Source organism: Ammospiza nelsoni, chromosome 1 (assembly GCF_027579445.1).
Source record: "Ammospiza nelsoni isolate bAmmNel1 chromosome 1, bAmmNel1.pri, whole genome shotgun sequence".
Taxonomy (NCBI): domain Eukaryota; kingdom Metazoa; phylum Chordata; class Aves; order Passeriformes; family Passerellidae; genus Ammospiza; species Ammospiza nelsoni.
The window spans coordinates 3,652,101-3,673,079 of record NC_080633.1 but is presented as its reverse complement, the minus strand read 5'-3'; the positions used below and the strand labels follow the sequence as shown (position 1 = coordinate 3,673,079).

The 20,979-nt window shown below is 39.4% G+C and overlaps 1 protein-coding gene across 3 annotated transcripts in view; it reads left to right on the top strand.

Annotated features, from left to right (window-relative positions):
* Positions 1-20,979, top strand: part of ADCYAP1R1 (ADCYAP receptor type I) — a 150,548-nt gene that overhangs the window by 82,132 nt on the left and 47,437 nt on the right. For all 3 annotated transcript variants that reach the window (XM_059475740.1, XM_059475733.1, XM_059475748.1), the window contains exon 4: positions 8,233-8,340. In XM_059475740.1, coding sequence (XP_059331723.1) covers positions 8,233-8,340 — 108 coding nt within the window. The remainder of the gene's footprint in view (positions 1-8,232; positions 8,341-20,979) is intronic.

The window sequence follows — 20,979 nt, the reverse complement described above, 5'->3', positions numbered from 1 at the left end:
TGTGGCCATAGGATGTGACCAAGGAAAGATGAGGTTTTTGTGGAAGAGCAACACTTTTTTATGATTATTAACCCATTTCCTCCTCAAACTCTGCCTTGACTGTGCAACCTTCAGGCAGGGCTTTTTATGATGCTTTTCCCAGAAATTACTCTGAGCCATGTAAGGATTAAAATTTGTGGCAGTGTGATGTATGGAGCTGCTCCCTCTCCCCATCTGTCTCAGGCTGGAGAATTAATGAAAGACTGAGCTGGAAAAGTGCAGGATGCTGTCTCCTTCCCCTTAGAAGGGAGGGAAGTGAGTCAGAACTGGTGCTGGGGGAGAATGATGATGTTCTGGCTCTCCCCAAAAATAAGGGAGGAGAGCTGTTGGAACCCTGGCTGCTGAGAATTTCAGATTTTCTGTGCTGAATGGCACAGATCCTTCAGAGAGAACTGCATTTGACCTGAGGCCATGGAGAAGCTTCCAAAATGGAATGACAGAACTGGGAATGTGGGTGTGGAGTTTGGATAGAAGTGTGTGATATCACAGGGTGGGAAACTCAGAGTTTAAGGGTTTAGAATAGAGTAATGGATATAAAGCAGGATGGAGGTTTTGGAGTGGAGGTTGGTCCTTCTTCTTCACCTTCTTCTCCATGGGTTTGGGTGGTTTTGTGTAATTGCACAGAAAAGTTCCAATTGAGGACTTTGAGTGATTGGTTATTGGGTTAAAAGTGAAAATAATTTAGGTGTCATTTCTGAATTGGATAGTTTAGCCTTAAAAGACCTCATATAGAAAGATAGTGAATCATTTTTAGCTTGTTAGTAGAATGCTGTAGAGCTCAAGCTGCACCAAGGGAAATACAGGTTGGATAGCAGGAAAAAGTTTTTTACAGAAAGAGTGATAAAGTTCTGGAATGGCTGCCCGGGGAGGTGGTGCAGTCCCCATCCCTGGGTGTGTTTAACAAAGCCTGGATGTGGCACTGGGTGCCAGGGTTTGGTTGAGCTGTTGGGGCTGGGTTGGACTCGATGGTCTTGAAGGTCTCTCCCAACCTGGTCATTCTGGGAATTCTGTGAATTCTGTTAACTCACAACTTGTAATATAGATAAAATACATAGATAAAAAGTAATAAATATTTAAGCCTGAATGTGAAATATCATCTCAAGTGCCTTCAATCCCAGCCTTGGCAGAGGCAGAAAAGAAGCTGAGAACAGGAGGGGACCGGGTGGTCCAGCAGCTCCCCGTGCTCTCCCACATGCCATGTCCTGAGCAAGGATGGATTTTCTGCAGCTGCTGAGCCTGGCACTGCCTCGGCTTCTGGCAGCCTGAAAGCGTCCTCCTGTCCTCCAGCAGTGATGGGAAAAGAAAAAAACCTCCTGATTTTTTTCAGTAATTTCACAGAGTCTCCCTGCCTCCCAAACAGTCAAGCGGGGACTTTCTCAGAGAGGACCAGCCAATCCTTTTTATTATATTTAAAGCAGGTTTAAGAAAAACAACAACTCTGCTTGATTTCACAGCTTATTGGCTTTTTACTCTGCTGCCTAATTAGACAAAGAAATGTTCCAGAGATTTTGCCAAATTGAAGTTCTCCTTTAAAACTCTTCAAGGCTCACCTAAGGCCAGTTGGCTGGAAGCACTTAAAAGATTCTGGAGATTTTCTTGGATGAGGTTTTCTTGGCAGGTATCAATACAAGAGGAGCAATAAGTGTGACCTTAGGAATAAATATCCTGTGACTGAAAAGAACTAAACAGCTTTAGAAACAGAAAAAGAATTCACACTTCTCTGATTGTAAATCACAGCTCCTGTCATTTAAAAGCTGATCTTTGCCATGTATAAAATCTTCAAGTTATAAAATACAACATACAAAATACAACAAAAACATAAAAAAGTTATAAAACACACCATATTTCATATATCAAGTATGATATATTTTGTAAAACATTTCACAATATTTATAATATATAAATGAATTGATAAATAATAATATAAATATTTATAATATAATTAGGATATTAATGTACAATAAATGTGTGTTTATAATTAAAATATATGTTGAATTTATCAAAGTAGTATTTTATAATAGTATTTTTAAATATAAAATTATAGTTTTTAATTTTATATTTTAAAAAATATAAATCAGTATATTTCAAAATAGAAAATAATATTTATCAATAATATTAATTTTATGAAAATAATGTGCTATAAAATCCAGTATTCCAATCAAAAGCCTCAGTGTTTTAAGTGTTTTCCCATTTAGTTTCAATATAATCTATTACTAACACAGTGCATTAGAAGTGAAATATCTCAAGTAATCTTTTCTAATGTTCTCTTTTATTAATTGAGGTGATATTTTAAAAGTTCTCTGCAAACAGTGCTGCACTTGGATCTCTGAGAATGTCATCCCATAAAACAAGTCACTTTACTGATAATGCTGCACCAGTAGAAATTGCTTTGCTGGTTTATAAGTCTCATGACATAAAGAATGGATTCTAAATAATCATAATACAGTTCTGAGTAACTTTATACTAAGGACAGCTGATGGAAAATATTGAGGTGGGTCAAGTGCTGGCGAGTTGGATCAAAGTTTATTGTTCTTCACATACTACTCTGGCAGAGAAACTTGGACTATACCATTGGAATTCCCCTGATTTCAGTTGGTTTGAACTTAAAATTAGGCTTTCTCTTATTGCCTTTTCTAATAAAAATTTATTTTAGAACAGGTTGCCCAGAGAAGTGGTGGGTGTCCATCTCTGGAAGTGTTCAAGGCCAGGTTGGACGGGGCTTGGAGTGATGCCTCAGGTTTTGGCTTTTATATTTTCAGATTCTGTGTTGCTTTAGTGTGTGGGTCTGGGCTTCACATCAGGGCATGGTGAGCTCTGTGCACAGAGCAGGGAGACAAAACAATTCCTGCTCCAGCTGGGCACCAAGGACAAATGACCCAAATCTCAGCCCCAGAGCACAAACCCCGTGGGCTGGAGAGAGAAAAACAAGCAGGGTGGGACTGCCTGGGCTAAAGCTGCAATGGGACAATGAACTGCAAGGTGCAAATGGAGCAGAACTGATCCCAGGGAGAGACCCCGGCAGCGCTCGTGCATTTTGGGGCCATTTTGGTTCATCTTGGGTGCAGCCCTGGCTGGGCTCTGGTGCTGCCCAAGGTGCATCCATGGAGGAGATCCTTTAAATAAATCCCTGCTTTATTCTTTAGCTCTGTCCAGCCTCTGCTGTAGGTCAGCCTGCACAAGGCATTACTGGGACAGTGGAAGGTGTCCCTGGCAGGGATGGAATGAGATGATCTTGAAGGTCCCTCCCAATCCAAGCCATCCCATGATTCTGTGGTTCTGTGATAATTAGAAACTTTCTATCAGTGCCCTCCACAGTTGTCTGTTTGTTTTGTTTTTACTTTGTGCACTGTAAAAGAAATGCAGAACTTCCCTTAGAGGAACACATAAAGCTTTTATGCTGATGAGGTGAATGAATACCAGGTTAGAGAGCACAAGGTGCTTCTCTGGTCAGAAACAGCATTACCTGGATAGAAAAAATACTTCCTGGTGTAATAACGGCCAGATGAAAGAACAGACTTGGTTCTCATAATTCCAAAATTTATCAGGAGCAGAACTGGGAAGGGAAAAAAAAACTTTCTCTTTCTTATATTTTTTTCTGAAATTCCAGTTGATGTTACATTTCTGCTCTGTTGTGGTCTAGACTTTCAAATGAAACTAAAGAATCCGAGAACCCCAGAATGGTTTGGGTTGGAAGGGAACTTAAAGTTCATCTTATCCCACCCCCTGCCATGGGCAGGGACACCTTCCACTGTCCCAGGCTGTTCCAAGCCCCATCCAGCCTGGCCTTGGACACTTCCAGGGATCCAGGGACAGCCACAGCTTCTCTGGGAACATCTTCCAGGGTCCCACAGTAAAGAATGTCTAACACCTTATCCATCCCTGCCCTCTGGCACTGGGAGCCATTCCCTGTGTCCTGTCCCTCCATCCTTGTCCCCAGTCCCTCTCCAGCTCTCCTGGAGCCCCTTTAGGCCCTGGCAGGGGCTCTGAGCTCTGCCTGCAGCTTCTCCTCTCCAGGTGAGCACCTCCAGCCCTGGAGTGTCTCTGTGGCCTGCTCTGGGTTCACTCCAGCAGCTCCACATCTTTCTGTGCTGGAGGTGGGATCTCACAGAGCAGAGCAGAGCTGCAGAATCCCCTCCCTTGTCCTGCTGCCCACCCTGCTTTTGTCTCTCTGGGCTGGGAGTGCTCAGTGCTGGGTCTCAAAGAGCTCCAGGGTTGGTGCCCAACTCCAAACACCCCCAGGAACAACATTTCTGTGACAGGAGCTCCTCAATGACACCTGCACTTTGAAATGTCAATTACTTTTGGAAATCATATCCCCATACCCAGGCCACGCTCAAGCCCTTATTTATTTTGGTATTTACCCAGATTTATGAAGGAACAGAGAGCTCCTATCTCATATTCCCCTCTCTCTGCAAGGCTTTATATGTAGTGTGCCCTTTAGAAGTTATTGTGCACCACATAATTCAGTTTAATATGCTGCTTTGTTACATTACCTTTCCTTTGATATTACTCTCCTGAAGGTAATACGACCTTGAAGGTGATATTTTAAACCAATAAATGAGGAGAGGAACTGAAAATCAAACTGAATGCTGTAAGCCAAAAGGTTGGATTTTCATCTCAGGCCTTTATTTCCCTACATGAAAAATACAGAAGTCTAACATTTATGTAATTACATTTTTTTCTTGATTTGCCAAGGGGAACAAATTTTATGCAAATTCTTGTCTATTATGAATCCTCCTGTCTATGTATGAATCCATAAATTCCACTGCCCATTGCGCTATTACTCCTTTGTGCAGCCCCCCCATTTTTGAAAAAGGGGTGCTGGAGATAAGAAAAAATGTCAAAATAATAATTTTGATAGAGAAGGCTTTCTGGAGACAGCCTTAGCTTGTGCCAGGGGAGGATTAGATTGGATATTGGGGAAAATTTCTTCACTGGAAAGGTGGTCCAGCATTGGAACAGGCTGAACAGGGAAGTAGTGGAATCACCATCCCTGAAAGTGTTTTAAAAACATGTGGATGTGGCACTTGGGGACAGGGTTTCGTGGTGGAATTGGCAGTGCTGGTTTCATGTTCTGAGAGGGCTTTTCCAGCCTTAATGCATCTCTAAATCTGTGATTCTTTTGATTCCAGGACCTCTACCTGCAATTCTTTTTTCATCCCCTCCCATGTGAAATCCTATTCCTTAAAACTATTCCTTGTTATTACTGATTTCCTAAGATGCTAAAAATTAGGCAAATTTATCCAGCTTCAGTTGGAGTGTGTGAGCCACCTCTTTCCAAGCCTTTTTGGGCATCCCTACGTCACTGGGCAGTGGGGAGACCCCATCAGTGCCAGAGGGGGCCCTGCTGGGCAGTTTCACACTCAAGTCACTTTGATTTCCGTGGGCAGATTTCACGCAGCAGGAATTGCTGGCTGCAGCATGGTTTACAAATGCAGGGAGATTGTGCACGCTGCCCTTTGTTCCATTTAATTTTTATTTATTTTTTTGTTGTCATCCTTTTCTTTGCTCTTTTAAATTATTTGTTTCAAGTTTTCAAGCAGGATTGGACAATGTTCTTATTGATGGGGAATCCTTTGCAACCTCCATCTCTCCCCTATTTTAGGGTAAATTTCTTGACTTGCTGCTTCTCTCTCCCCTCTCTCCCAATGTCAGCACATCAGTGTTTTCTAACACAATGAGCTTGTAATTTCTTTTTAAATGGGGCTGGTTTTAATCTCTGCATGGAATTGCCACAAAAAATCAGCCACCTGCTACAACTGAATTTCATCCACACTGCCATGGGATATTTATACTCTGGATGTTCCTATTCTGCAGCCTGAGGATATTCTTGCATTTCTCTGGTTTGCATTATCCATTGCTGGATAATATTGGAAGATATCTATGTTGAAATAATAATAAGAAATGAGAAAGTTTTCCTATTCCTATTCAACACAGTTAATTCAAGCAAGACCAACAGGTGTTTCTCCAAAGATCTCATTAACCACTGATTATCTCCAGCATCCCTTGTAAGCAAATGTCTCATTAACGTGAATGTTCACACATAATTTCCTTTTGTACATAGTGCCACACATCACTGAGCCATAAACCTGTCGCTGCATATCCTCAGATTTACGTGGAAAATGCATTTCCTGCTGCATGGACACACACGAGCTATCAAAGATGATAAAATCTAACAGCACTCAACGTGGTCGTGATTACCATCCTTAGTACATAAACAGTATCACAACATTATACAATCAGAATATCCTGAGCTGGAAGGAACCCACAAGGATCACTGAGTCAAAATTCTTGCACAGGACACCCCAATGTCCCCACCATGGGCTGAGAGAGTCCAAACCTTTCAAATCCCAGGTTCTGAGAATTTTAGAAATATTCTACTGAATTATAGCACTCATGGGGAGAGATCCTCATCTGGCAAATGAAACAATCTGGGATAGGAGTGGGGACAGAGAGGTAGAGGAGCAAATGTAAAGGATTCCTTTATTTTTTTTCCAGCTCCTGTGATGATTTAATGAGCATTTTTGCCACAATTTTATATTTTGGTGGGTCTTCTTATTAAGATGTTGAACATCACAACAACGTTGTTTGATACTGACCTAATTTTTTAGACCACCAACTTACTCAGGTCTGCTCTACTCACCACACGTGGTACTCTCAGCCTTCTATTTTTGTGAGAAAAATAAAACATAGGACTGGAAAAAATTAAAAAAAAAAAAAAATAGGAGTGGATTTGCTACCACTGAAGCTGATGGGGAAAAAGAAAAAGACACCAAATCCAGTGCTGAGAACATCCCTGATGGGGAGCTGCTGAATCACCAGAGCTGGGGGAGCCCACACAGCTTTGACGAGCTCATCACCCACATCTCGTTACACTGGACCCGTGCCAGGCAGAAATACTTGGAAGTATTATCTGCTTTTCCTCAAGGTTTTATTTCCCTTGGCACGCAGTCAAAGGGAGAGAATTTTGACAGAAAACCTCGTAGAAAATCATGGAGCTGGAGGCTCTTTTTCAGTTGATAGGATTATTTGCTCAATTCTCAACATCAAATGCAAAGAAGCAGTGGAAATGTTTAGGTTTGGTTCTTCTTGCTTTTACTGCTGAGGTAAAAGATGATTTTTATTTGAGATTCATTCATTTTAATATTAGTAGGAAATTTGAGATGTTTCTCTGAGTTTTTATGTACACTAGATAAGTCTTCTAGGTTTGTGAGCTGGTAAAAATGGTGTTTGCAGAATTACAGGAAGATTTATTCTTGAAAGCAAATTTTTCACACCTCTGGCACAAAGACGAGAAAGAACCAGGAGCTGGGTTCCTTTACTGTATTTACAGTAAATTTTAAATTAATTTTTCTTATATCCCAAGAGATGACAGCTCCCACCCATAGTCCCATCACCTCCTCTTCCTGCATTCATGTAGCAGGAAATTGGGATTTTTTTACCACTCAGACCTTTGCTTCAAAGTTTGTTACCTGAGGCATCATCTTTGAATTGTTATTAAAGACCTGCATCTATTTTTAGCTTATGCAAGAAATCATTAGAGGTCAAAAATATCCTGTTTTGACATTGTGAGTTTGTATTCTCTAGAGCAAAGGAGGCAGTAAAAATAATGAATGATGTTAGGACAGTTCTTTGGTGAGGAAGGACATTTTTTTAAGAAAATTACTAGACTGAGTTTGTCTCACATATCCACAGAAATGGCTGCAGGATGAAGCAGAAACTGCTTTTCAGTTTTCAGACAAATTCCAAAATGAGTGAGTTCCCAAACCTTCACAAGGATCGAAGCCAACAGAAATTCATGGCATTTAATCAAAGATATGATCCATAAAGTTTTTGGGTTTTGTCTTTTTTAATTAACCCAGCACTTCTGAAAGATGATACCTAAATGGCAGCAGGCTTCATACTCAAGGGAAAAGTTGTTTCTGGCATGTTGGAGTGAAATTGGGACTAAGGAATGTCATCTTCTGGGAGAGTAAAGCCTGCCCATTACTGTGTGATGCCACTAAAGATTTTCTGCTATTTCTATAAATAAAAAAAAAAATCCCAGGGAAATTTACACTGTTTGTTATTCTAAACAAGAATATTTTTACTTTTAGAAGGGAGAACCAACCACAAAGCTCAGCAACAGTGTGAGGAAAGGGATGGATTTCCACCACTAACATATTTTAATTTATCCCTCCTTCTCTTCCCCAGGTTGCCCAGGAATGTGGGACAATATCACATGCTGGAAACCTGCAAGTGTGGGAGAAATTGTCTTTGTCAAGTGTCCTGCACTCTTCAGATTTATCATCTCTGAAGATGGTAAAGTATTTTCTCGTTCTTCTTCACCTCTGCCTGGTAAAGCCTCGTGGCCAGCACGAGTGTAAAACCTCACTTAGATCCTCAGACATCAAAAACCTCCCCAGCTGGGCTCCAGCTATAAATAAATCACAGAAAATCAGGATATTTGTGTGTAGATACATGAGTGTGCACAGGGTGGGAGGGAAGGTGTGAACAAAAAGTCTTCACAGATTGCACAACATGAAAATATCACAAATTTGAGCTGCTAAGGGGAATATTCTGCCCTTGGGTCTCACTGAATTCAGTGGGGACCTAAATCTGTGTTTGGGTCTTGGGGAACACAGTTGGAATCAATTTTAGGAAATAATTAAAATGTAGAGCAGGTTCTGCTTGTGCTGAAGGAGAACATAGGCTTGAGATGAGCAGTGAGGATCTCCATGTTGGGGTTCAACCCAAATGAAATGGGTTTAATTCCCATGTTGGCAATGAAAGGTTTCTGGAGAGAGGCAGAAGTTCCGTCACTTTTTTGTGTGTGATGATTTTTGTTTATGTGTCATTAAAAGTAAACATAAACATAGATATAAACATCATTATAAACATAGACATAAGCATCCTTCTGTCCCTGTGCTGGTAATTAACACAGATTGGAACATTTGCTCCCAGCACCCACGGCAGATCCCTTAATTAGCACTGTCCTTTGAGGAACAAGTTCATCACTGTGGATCCTTTTTACCAAAATTTATTTTATCAATTAATTATTCATTTAGAGCCTTGAATCCAAAATCTGCTTACAGACAGAGCACCATTTTTAGGAGACAGTGTGTCATACACAGCTCCAGGAATTTTGAAATCCTCACTTTTAACACATCCATTCCAGCACGTGCAGGCACAGGCATCACCAATGTCACCTAACCAATGACCCACTTTAGAAATAAGATCAACTCAATTTGACCTGTTCCAGGTCTTAAGTAAATGGTTACCTGTTAATGGAAAAATACTTTTAAATAGAAATATTTTTTAAAATTTGAATTAAATTCTTTCAATAAGAAAATTAGATTTTTTTATTATATTTATTTTATACTTATTTTAACCAAAATATTATAGATTTAAATAAAATCAAGATTTTTATTGTATTTATTATATTCATGGCTTCTATTTATTTAAATAAATATTTAATTTATTTACATAAAATTGTTTAAATAAAAACAATACTAATTGTTTGCATTAAAATATAATTTCTTTCAATAAAAATTATAGAGCCTTTAGACAAGCAAATAAATAAATAAATGTTAGATATTATATACATTATGTAATATCTAATAATATATAATGTATATAATACCTAATATAATATGTATTTATTAACTTATAGAATATATATAATATATAATTATATACATAATATTATATATTATGTATATTATATGCAATTATATATTATATATATTCTATTCTATTATATATTATATAATGTATATTATATATATATAATATAATATATATGTTATATAAACTTATAATGTAAGTTTATATATATAAGCTCTGTTATTTATTTATCGCTCTATTTATTTCATCTATGTAAATTAAAGGGCTGAAATAACATTTTTAAATATTTTTCCCAGGATTTACAGATCTCCTCACACACTGTACTTCCCATTTGGCCTGTGGCGGGGTGACAGTACGACCCTAAGGGAAGAATTTTCCATCTAATGGAAACATATGTCCCATTTCTTTATCTCCTCATGGGATCCCCAATAAAAGTGGCAGCTGTTACCTCGTGTAGGGCTGGGTTTGAGGGAATTTTGGGCATCTGTTCACACACCCAAAATTCATCATTCATTAGATAAACAAATAAACATTTAACCTGAAATCTCAGCAGATGTGGCTGGGATTGCACTGCTGACCGCAAGGTGGAATTATCAACATCCCATTCACTCTCCTGGGTGAATCAGCATCAGCTCTGCCATTATTGCTGCTAATTTTCATTAGCCAAGTGTATTTGTTCAATGAGGGTTTAATGAAAAAAGCCACATTTCATGATGGTTCCCTAAATAATGGGTTATTACAGAACTCTAATGTTTCTAAGACATGGATAATCACATTTTAGGGATTGTTATAGTGTCCTCTGGCTGCTGCTCTGTTTATGGAGCTAGGCTGGGCATGGACACTAATATTTATTAACAGCAAAATCATTCCTAGTACAGCAACATTTTTATATGGCCATAGATAATTTTTACAAATGCAAAAATAACTTTAAATTATACTTTTAAAAAGTTTGTGCTCTGAAGCAGCTGAAGGTACAACATAATCCCAGGGCAATCATGGGGTGCGCTGATCTTAAATAGTGGGTTGGAAATGTCTCACCTGGCTTTGGATATTTAAATTTATCTGTGAATTTATGAAGTGATCACATGGATTTCTGGTTCATTAAATAGAAACCAATGGGCTCTTGTAGAAGATGTTTTCTCTGACCCCCCTCAAATGCTTGTCTGGGGGTGAGAAAGTCACTGCTTGTTTTCTGAATTTCATATAGGAATCTGACTGCCTTTACTTGCATGTCTGATTTCCATATGGACTAAAATAGGGAAAAAAAATAAAAGAGACTACAAAAGAAAATTTAACTAACTAAGCTGTCATCTGGAGGGATGCTTTTTGGAAAAATTAGCTGTGTATTTAGCTAAAAATACCAGCTGTTGCTGGTTTTAATCTGCTCTGCTTTAACCTTCACTGCAATTAAACCAAAGAGTAATTTTTGAGCTGCTGTCAACATCCTGCAGAAAGTTCAAAGTGAAATTCTGTGTGCTTGGCAACCCTTCCTTCTAAAATTTCATTTCACCTCTCCAATCCTCCAAAATCAGAAGGAATTTTTCATTCCTTTCAGATGCAAGCTGTGAACAAAAAATATCATTCTCAAAATCTCTCCACTGGAGATTCCTCTCCTCCAATGGACAAAAGTTTATTAATTCCTAAGTCTTTTCTCATCTTGTAAATTAGGGATTACAGTGCCTTTCCTTCTAGATAGTTCCTAAAAATTATTTTTTTGCCATCTTCCACATGGATTTCTGTGATTGATATCAATCAATCATTAGTTCTACCAGGAGCTGTCACTTCCATGACCTCTCTGTTGTATGTTACTATTTCTCCAGTGCCTTTCCAATCACCCACTCCAAACCAGGACATATTTAAAGCATTCTAAGGCATATTTGAAGAGGTAAAAAAGAAGAAAACCATATTTTCTGTGATGTTAACCTTTCAGTAGGACACAGCAAAACCTAGAGATGGCCCTAGCACAGTGATCTGCACTCCCAGCTGGAGAATTTTCTCATCTTTGTTTGGTTCTTTTGTGTTTGGTTTTGGTTTTTTGGTGGGGTTTTTTTATTTTTTTTTTTTTTTTTTTTTTTTTGTTTTTGTTTTGGGGTTTTTTTGTGTGTGGTTTTTTTTTTGTGGGTTTTTTTTTTGTATTTTCTTACCTTATTTTTCTTTCCAGAGAGAGGTGATATTGCCTGGCAATGGAAATCTACAGAAGCAAAATCTTTGGTTTTTTTCTGCTTGGCACTGTACAGCTAAAATATTCTGGAATGTATAAGCACGCCCAAATGGATCTCAATCACCAGATCAGAAATGAGCACATTTTCAGTCCTTTGATTTGCAGTAAGGAATAATACAAAGGATAATTGACAGTTTCTGAGCGTTGCCATATGCGCCACATTTGGAAAATGCTTTCATTCACAAATCCAAATAATAAATATGAGCAGCTCTTGCTGAATCTTCCATCAATTCAGGTAGTTTAAGTGATGCTCAGTTGAGAACACTCCCTGCTACATTTACCACAAAACATGGTTCACTGTGTACAACAGAGAAAATTCTCCTAATTTTTACCAAAGCCATAAAACCTATCCTATGTTGACACCAGGATTCAGGTTTCCTAATTAAAATCCAGTAGCATAAAGAATGTAATCAGGTATTAGAGAGTTTAAGAGGGAATTACATCCTCTGCTCACACTTCAGAACCAAACTCTTTGCCTTGTTGCTTCTCTGGGTTGAACACAATCAGTGCTCAGGCAATGAGCTCTGTTATGCCAAGAAATTGGAAACAGTCTGTCACTGATCCCATTTAAAACACAGGGAAACACTCAAGTACTTTGTTGAACTAATTAATTGATTAATTGATTGTGTAAGAAACCCAGGCCTCATAAGTGCTGCAGTAGGGATGCCAAGGGTGGACAGTGGGATTAATGAACACGGGGTTAATTGGATTTGGGAAGCAGTCTGTGCCTGAGTTTAGATTTATCCCTGATCAATTAGAATAGGATGACAAGAGAAGAGTTAATGAGAAGGGAAGTGATGCTCTATTCTCCAAATCCTTTTGTGTCCTTTCTGGGGAGACAGTCCTGGTAAAGTGCTTTAAAAGCTGACATGGAAAAATGGTACAAAACCCCCAAACTGGGTGAAAAGACAATAAAAGTCACCGACTTCCCAAAGTGAAAGCTGTTGGAAATATTTGCAAATTACAGTTTCTATTAGTTTGGGTCATGTATTGATAGTTTTTTGTTTAGACAGGAACAAAAAGTGACTGATAAGGATCAGGGGCCTCCTGAAAACCTGAATATCCCTGGAAGATTGTGTGCTTATTTTCTCCTGAGGTAAAAGATGCAGGGTTTTGTTGCTACTGCTGAAATTAAGGTCAGCATTGCAACAGAGGGAAATTGGAAATTGCATTAGCCTGTCAAAAAGGCAAAAGATCAATGCAAAGGTCCAGATTTCTCTTAAAGGATATTTTGCCTGGATGAGTATTCCAACATCCTTCTTGGAAACTGAGGGAAAGAAAGCCCTGTAACCAAGTTTCCTTTGGAAAACATGATGATCCATCCCAGCATTCTCATCATGGGAATGATAATGAACCATTGGAGCTTATTTATATTTATTTATTGAAGAAACCAGGACTCTGAAACCTTTGTTTCATCCTTAATTTTATAAAAGATCCTACACAGAAATCATCATCAAGTTCAGTGCAAATGAACTTGATGATTATATATATTTTATATATATAATTATATATATTTATATATATATAAATTATATATATTATATAAAAATTATATATATATTAAAATATTAAAATATATAATTATATATATTATAATATATATATTATGTATTTTATATATACCATTTCATATATAAACCATTAAAAAAATTTTAAAAAATTATATATAATGGCACTTTATAGATAACAACTCATTTCCAGCTGGTTTTCTTCCATGGGTTTTGCACAGGCAGTAAAGCCATGGGATTACTCCAGCTTTTCCAAAGAGAGGAGGACAAGCTATAATTAAGCCTCCATGGTCACAGCATCATGAAGTCCATCTGCAATGCAGAGAAAATGGGAGGAAAATGCTGTCATCGAAGAATAGTAACTGGATCTGCAATTCTATTCAAGTAGCTGAGCCTCTCAGATGTTTTCTAGCAGAAAAAAAAAAAAAATACATTTTATGGCCTTTCCCACCAAATTATGGGGACATAAGGCTCTGTGTCTCTGGTACTCAAACGTGCAGTATAAACAAGAGCAGCTTGTTTATATCTCAGCTGAAGATCAAGTCCCTGGTCCTCTGCAGGGGGACATCCTGCAGTGGTCAGGGGAAAGCTGCAACACAGCTCAAGATCTTTGATCTGAGAGTTAATTTGGCCTTGGTGGAAAAAAAAAAAAATCCTGCATCTTTGGGAAGAATGCAAGGGTGGAAGATGCTGAGAGCTGCTGAGTGGTTTGGAGATCACTTGGACTGCAAAGGGTGATAGATTGAATTATCACTCTAGGGGCAACATGAGCAGATCCTTCAACCTTTCCGAATTATCTTTGCTCTGTTCATCTTTGTCCTTTTAACCCAAATGACTGGGAAAAGAGTTCCAGGTGATTGCAGAATTTTAGGTGTGGTGGGCACCCATTCATGCTTACCTTTGAGCAAGGCATTTAATTTGCTTTCTTCTCTAGGAGTTATTCCAGAACTGACAATCTCTTTTGGGCAATGTTTCAAATTATTTCATGGTTCTTGTTTGAAAAAAAAATAAATTGTTTTTCTCTCAGATATGATCCCTGCCCTCTTCAGAGCTAGGAGACCCTTCAATAGTAATTGCATTGATCCTGCACTCTGATGGATGCTCCTGTGACAGCCAGACTCAAAGGAAGGACTCACATAATGTTTAGATGATGCTTAGTTGCTATGGTGACCTCAGTCCACTTCTAGTTTCACATCCTTTAACAGGAAAGAGGAAGAAAAGAATAAAGCCATGATTTCCCTTAAATGTTATTGATCATATCTGTGCATAATCCTGCCCAGCCAGCCCTGTGTGCTCTGGCCTTTCTGTTCTCCATGTGGGACCTCACTGGAATTCTCCCATGATTTCTGGACCTTGTCCTTTTGTCCTGAAGGTAAACTGGGATATAGGAAGAAATAAATTATGTATCAGTCTGTCCCTGCCTTTACTGCAATGTCTTGCACAAACCTCTGGGTAACAAAGAATTTGCTGAAACTTTTTCCTCTCAAAGTAGGACAGAAATCTAAACCAAACCATCCCCTGGAAATTCCAGTGTTTCTGCCCCTTATGGGAGAAGACTTAAAATCCAGGTGAATTTATCTTCAGGTAGATAAACTGGATGGAATGAGTTTGCCCCACAGGATCAGTTACCCAGATGTCCTTAGGCACCAGCTCTTATTCAAACACACAAATATGAAAAAGGCTTCCCAATCTTACCCTTGATTATCCTCTGCCTCAGTTTTCTTGTTTTCTAAATAAAACGAGCACCACTTCCTTTTGTGAGCATTCTCTGTGGGAGCATTCTGTTCACAAATCCCTTTGTCAAGGCAAATGGAGATCTGCAGTAAATGACAGAATAATAGGATCTCAGAGTGGTTTGGATAGGAAGGGACCATAAATCCCTCAGAAGTTCCTTCTCAGTTCCACCCTCTGCCATGGCAGGGACATTTTTCACTATCCCAGAATGCTCCAAGCCCCATCCAACCTGGCCTTGGACACTTCCAGGGATCCAGGGGCAGCCACAGCTTCTCTGGGCACCCTGTGCCAGGGCCTCAGCACCCTCACAGGACAGAATGTCTTCCTAATATCCCATTAACCCTGCCTTCTGTCAGTTCGAAGGCATTATCCCATGTTCTGTCATCTCCTGCTCTTGTATAAATGACTTTTCATCTGTAGTTTAAAGTACTGGCCATGGGTCATGAGGCTGGAGAGACCCAAACCCCTGGAAATTGTTGTGGGAAGCACTTAACACAGAGAAAGGTGTGTGCACCTGTAGGGCCATTACTCTGTGACCTTGCCTGCCTGCTACTTCCCACAGATTCTGCTAATTAAACTGTAAAGCCCAAGCAGATTACCCTGGATTAATCAACCAATTATGGAATCACAGAATGGTTTCTGTTGCAAATGACCTTAAAGATCATCCAGTTCCTACTCCTTCCCATGGGCAGGGACACCTTCCACTATCCCAGTAATGCCTTGTTCAGCCTGACCTGGAGCAGAGGCCGGACAGAGCTAAAGAATAAAGCAGGGATTTATTCAAAGGATCTCCTCCATGGCTCCACCGTGGGCAGCACCAGAGCCCAGCCAGGGCTGCACCCAAGATGAACCAAAATGGCCCCAAAATGCACGAGCGCTGCCGGGGTCTCTCCCTGGGATCAGTTCTGCTCCATTTGCACCTTGCAGTTCATTGTCCCATTCCAGCTTTAGCCCAGGCAGTCCCACCCTGCTTGTTTTTCTCTCTCCAGCCCACGGGGTTTGTGCTCCTGGGCTGAGATTTGGCTCATTTGTCCTTGGTGCCCAGCTGGAGCAGGAATTGTTTTGTCTCCCTGCTCTGTGCACAGAGCTCACCATGCCCTGATGTGGAGCAGCACAGAATCTGAAAAATACAAACCCTAAAACCTGAGGCATCCTCAGGTTGCTCCAGCTTCTGTCCAGCCTGGCCTTGGACATTTCCAGGGATCCAGGGGCAGCCACGGCTTCTCTGGTAAACACAAAGAGCCATAACAAAGGAGCTCTTTTTGATCCATCCATCCATTGTGGTTGGATAATGTGTCTGTGGGGTCGTGTGTGTGCAGGCACAGGACTGGCACAGGGCTGATGTCCCTTCTAGGGACACAGCGGGCAGGGTATGGAACCAGAGCCCGTGTGGGGAGCTCAGAGAGTGCACAAAAGCTGCTAAGTAGCCTGCTGCTGCTGACTGTGGCTTTGCCAGCCGGCTGAACAGATTGCTGGAGCAGGAGAGCAGCAGGCAGCCACGGGGAGGGCAGAGAGGAGGCTCGGCGTGGTGGATGCCTCAGAGTCGTGCAGGAGAATTTGCCGGTTTATTTTGTATTTCGAAATTGAATGTAAAATTTCTAATCAGTGCTGGATAAAGCAGGAAAGAAAAAATTAAACTCCTGCCCAGCCAGGTTGTTATTCACATAGCTGGACAGCAGAGAGGAGGCTCAGCGTGGTGGATGCCGCGGAGTCGGGCACGAGATCTCACTGGGTGATTTCGTATTTAGAAATTGAATGTAAGACTTCTAATCAGTGATATATAAAGCAGGAATGAAAAAAATTAAACTCCTGCCCAGCCAGGTTGCTATTCACATAGCTGGACAGCAGAGAGGAGGGTCAGCATAGTGGATGCTGCAGAGTTGGGCGCGAGAGCTTTCTCGTTTATTTCATATTTAGAAATTGAATGTAAAACTTCTAATCAGTGATATATAAAGCAGGAAAGAAGAAATTAAACTCCTGCCCAGCCAGTGTGTTATTCACATAGCTGGACAGCAGGATAACAAGGGGTTGTAAATTATTTTCCACAGCCTCTCCCTGCCCCAGTGGCTGCACTTTCTGTAGGGGCACAATGTGCAGTAAAAACAGTGCAGGCTTTCCATGTTGATCTTAACACTGTCAAAATCCAAAACCTTTTGGAGAATTACCTCTGTGGAGCAGCCCCCCAACCCACAACACAGAGATGAGAACAACAGGACTGTGGGAGAAGTGTGGGCAAGCCAATTCAGGACTGAAGAGCTTTGGAAGCCTTTCATCCCCTCCTGCCCTGCCACTAATAAGGGACAAACGCTGGAACAAAAGGGTTAAATGCGAGCTGTGTTCAGATAAACAAAGCCACAGGATGCCAGGCAGGTGGAGAGCAGCCAGCACAGATTTGGCACCAAGGAGGAGATCTAAAAGGCTCTGAGGCTCATCGTGCACAGGCTGGTTCTTGGCTTCAGCTTCCCCAGCCCTGTCCGCTTTAAATCAGGAGCAACTGCTGTCGTCGAGTTTCTCATCAGTTGTTGCATAGTGAGGGGTGAATTACGAGTTCTGGGTCTCAGTAAGTAAAAATCAAAGAGGAAAGTCTGATAAATGTGCAAGAAAAGGGCAGGAAAGGTCTGGGTCTCTGCCACCGACTCTGTGGGGAGCCATTGGCAAACCCTTGGATTATTTTTCCTCCCTCTCTTACCTCTTTCTGCAGAAAACAGAAATAAGGAGTATTCTCATTACTTGGTCTTTAGAATTGGCAACTCAGCATTCTGATAGATCTTCTCTAGGAACTCTGAGCAATTCCACAAATAACATCTAATTACCAATGTCAATTAAAGCATTAATTGTAAATTTGCTTCCCAAAGAGTGACACTTACTTAAGTCTGGTCAAACAGCAAATAACAAACCCTGTCAATACACTGGATAAACCTTCCTGAGTCGAGGAAATCAGCAGCTTCCTCAGGAGTTTATTGACTGATAAGAGCAATTATTGATTTCATAAGTGCTGTTCTAAGGCACTGTTTTGTATCTGCTGTCATGTCCATATTTCATAGTTTGGGTTTAACTACATGTGAGAAGCACAGATGTCATTCAAATAAGTCATAAAATCGTGATATTTAAGATGTTGCCATCATGGAATAATAGAATTATAGAATGGTTTGGGTTGGAAAAGATCTTAAAGCTCATCCAGTGCCACCCCCTGCCATGGCAAGGACACCTTCCACGATCCCAGGGTGCTCCAAGCCCCATCCAGCCTGGCCTTGGGCACTGCCAGGGATCCAGGGGCAGCCACTGCTGCTCTGGGCACCCTGTGCCAGGGCATCACCACCCTTTGAGTAAAGAATTTTCTCCTAATACCCAACTAAACCTGCCCACTTTCAGTTTAAAGCCAATTCTCCTCATCCTGTCACTACATGCTCTCCTCAAAAGTCCCTTGTAAATGTAACCCTTGAATTAAACCCCTGAAAAATGTGTTTCCAGTGGAAATGCAGATGAAAATCATATTTTATTTATTCTTCATATCTGAGAGAGCAATGCATTTTATTAGACCATTGCATAATCATATTAAAGGGCTTTCTCTTCTTCATCAGTGAAGTCAAACCCACCCCTTTCTCATTGTTTGTGTCCTAAGAGTAGGAAAATAAGAAGGTTTGTGGGATTCAGTGAGGGGTCCTGTAGTCCTGCCCACTCCATCACTGAGAGCAGAGTAAATTTAATGAGGTCACTCTAGAGGCTTAAAGGCACTAAAGTGAAAATATAACCCAGAAAATAATGTTGTGAAAAATGAGAGTGTGTCTGGGATTCCTTACAACCCTTTAGATGCAAGGTCAGGTTTATGTTTACATGTTAAATGTTGTGCACAAAACAAATCCATTTGAATTCTATTTCATTCTCAGACATGTGAGGAAGCAGCACCAATGCCATGGATTTCTGTCAAATAAATTTCCATATTTTGCTTCAGGATAGAGAAACTTGCAATGTCTGAGGGCAGGGCAGCAGCTGCAGTGTGCAGGAATTCAAAGGCATGTGGTGGCTGTATGTTCCCTCATGTCCTTTTAGATACATACATACATATATATATATATATATAAAAAAATTATATCTGGGTTTATATATAAATATATCTGTTTATACATAATATATATTTTATATAAATATATAAATATATTTGTATAAAATATATATTATATACATTTTTATATATAAATATATATTATATAATATAAAAACATACATATATAATATATACACATATATAATATATGTATTTATATATATTTATATACATATATGTATATCTTTATAGATATATAATATATATAAAATATATACTATATATTATATATGTGTTTATATATTAAAGTTTATTATTATATATTATATCTGTTTATATTATATATATTTTATATAATATAAATGCAAACATAAATAGATATATATTTATACATGTATATACACAGATATATTTTATATGTATAAAAATACATGTATTTAAATAATTACATAGAAATACAAAAAAATATGTCCATACACCCACAAATATAATTGTGTAAATGTTAATTTTATCCCAACACTCAATGGATGACGGTTTTGTTGCAATTCAGGGCATGATGTACAATGTAAATCTAATTAACTTCCCAGTATCTTAACTTATTAGTGAAAATTGAGTTGATGAATCAAGCCTAAAAGCCTTTATAGGCAAATGTTGTACTGGAACTTTCTTTAGTACATTAGGTAGGACTGAGATATAGAAATATATGTTAATAAAAGGCTTGCTTGATCCTACAAATCAGAAAATTAATGTTGTTAGAAAAGTGAGTCCCTTCATAATGTCCAAACAGAGTGAAATGCAGTAATAATTTCAGCATGTATACAAAATATTTCTATAACAAGCCTATTCCTTTCAGAAAAAAAGTGCATTCATGTGTTTTAACTGTTATTATGGCTGTCATGAAATTAAAAATTAACTAAAATTTATTATTTTAATATCAATGAGACTAACTGCTATCTCTGTTTAGAATTAAGTGATGATAAATTTTATGTCATGCTTTTTAGATTGTAGGGGAAAAACAGCTGCATTCAAAACATTTAAATTTAAGAGAAATGTCTTTTTTACAGCCATCACTGTAATAAGCAGGATGTCAGGAACATCAGGCATCCATCTACATAATACTGGCCTGGTCTTTCTCCAGAAAGAATTCTGCAGAGTTTTAAGGTCAAATTACAAATAATAAACTAAAACTGGATTTTTATGATGTTTTGGGGAGCTTTTCTTGCAGCTTTTTCTGCCGTGTTTGTGTGGGTCAGTGAGAGGCACAGGCTGCTGAGCTGGGTGACCTCACTCAGAGTGCTCAAGTTCCATCAGAGCTGCTGGTTGGAGTGGCAGATGCTGTGAAAAGCACCATGAAAGAAGTGATAAAGGAGTGGTGGTTTGCTCTTTGATCCTGTGGTACACCCACAGATAAAAATTCCCATACCACAACCTGATATCTGTGTTCTGAATTCAGATTTTGGCAGCACATCCTGATTTTAGCAACAAATTCCTAAAACTGGGCTACACAGCTGCTAATAAACCTGGGGTTGGATTAAGGAGGAAAAAAGGTCTCTCCAAAATATTCTTCAGAGCAGAATAGACAAATATTCTATTATTTAATATTCTAATATTCTGATATTGACCATCACTGAACCCATCAGATCATCCCTGATATTCTGCCAGGAATGTGGGGCATGGGCTCAGCACTGCTGCAGCACCTGCCAGCTCAGCCCTGTGCAGAATCTGAACCACCTTGGCCGCAGGAAAATGTTTGCTCAGAGCACTGGAGACACCTCCTCAGAATTCAGAGACCTGCCCAACACCTGTAAATTAGAGTCACAGAATAT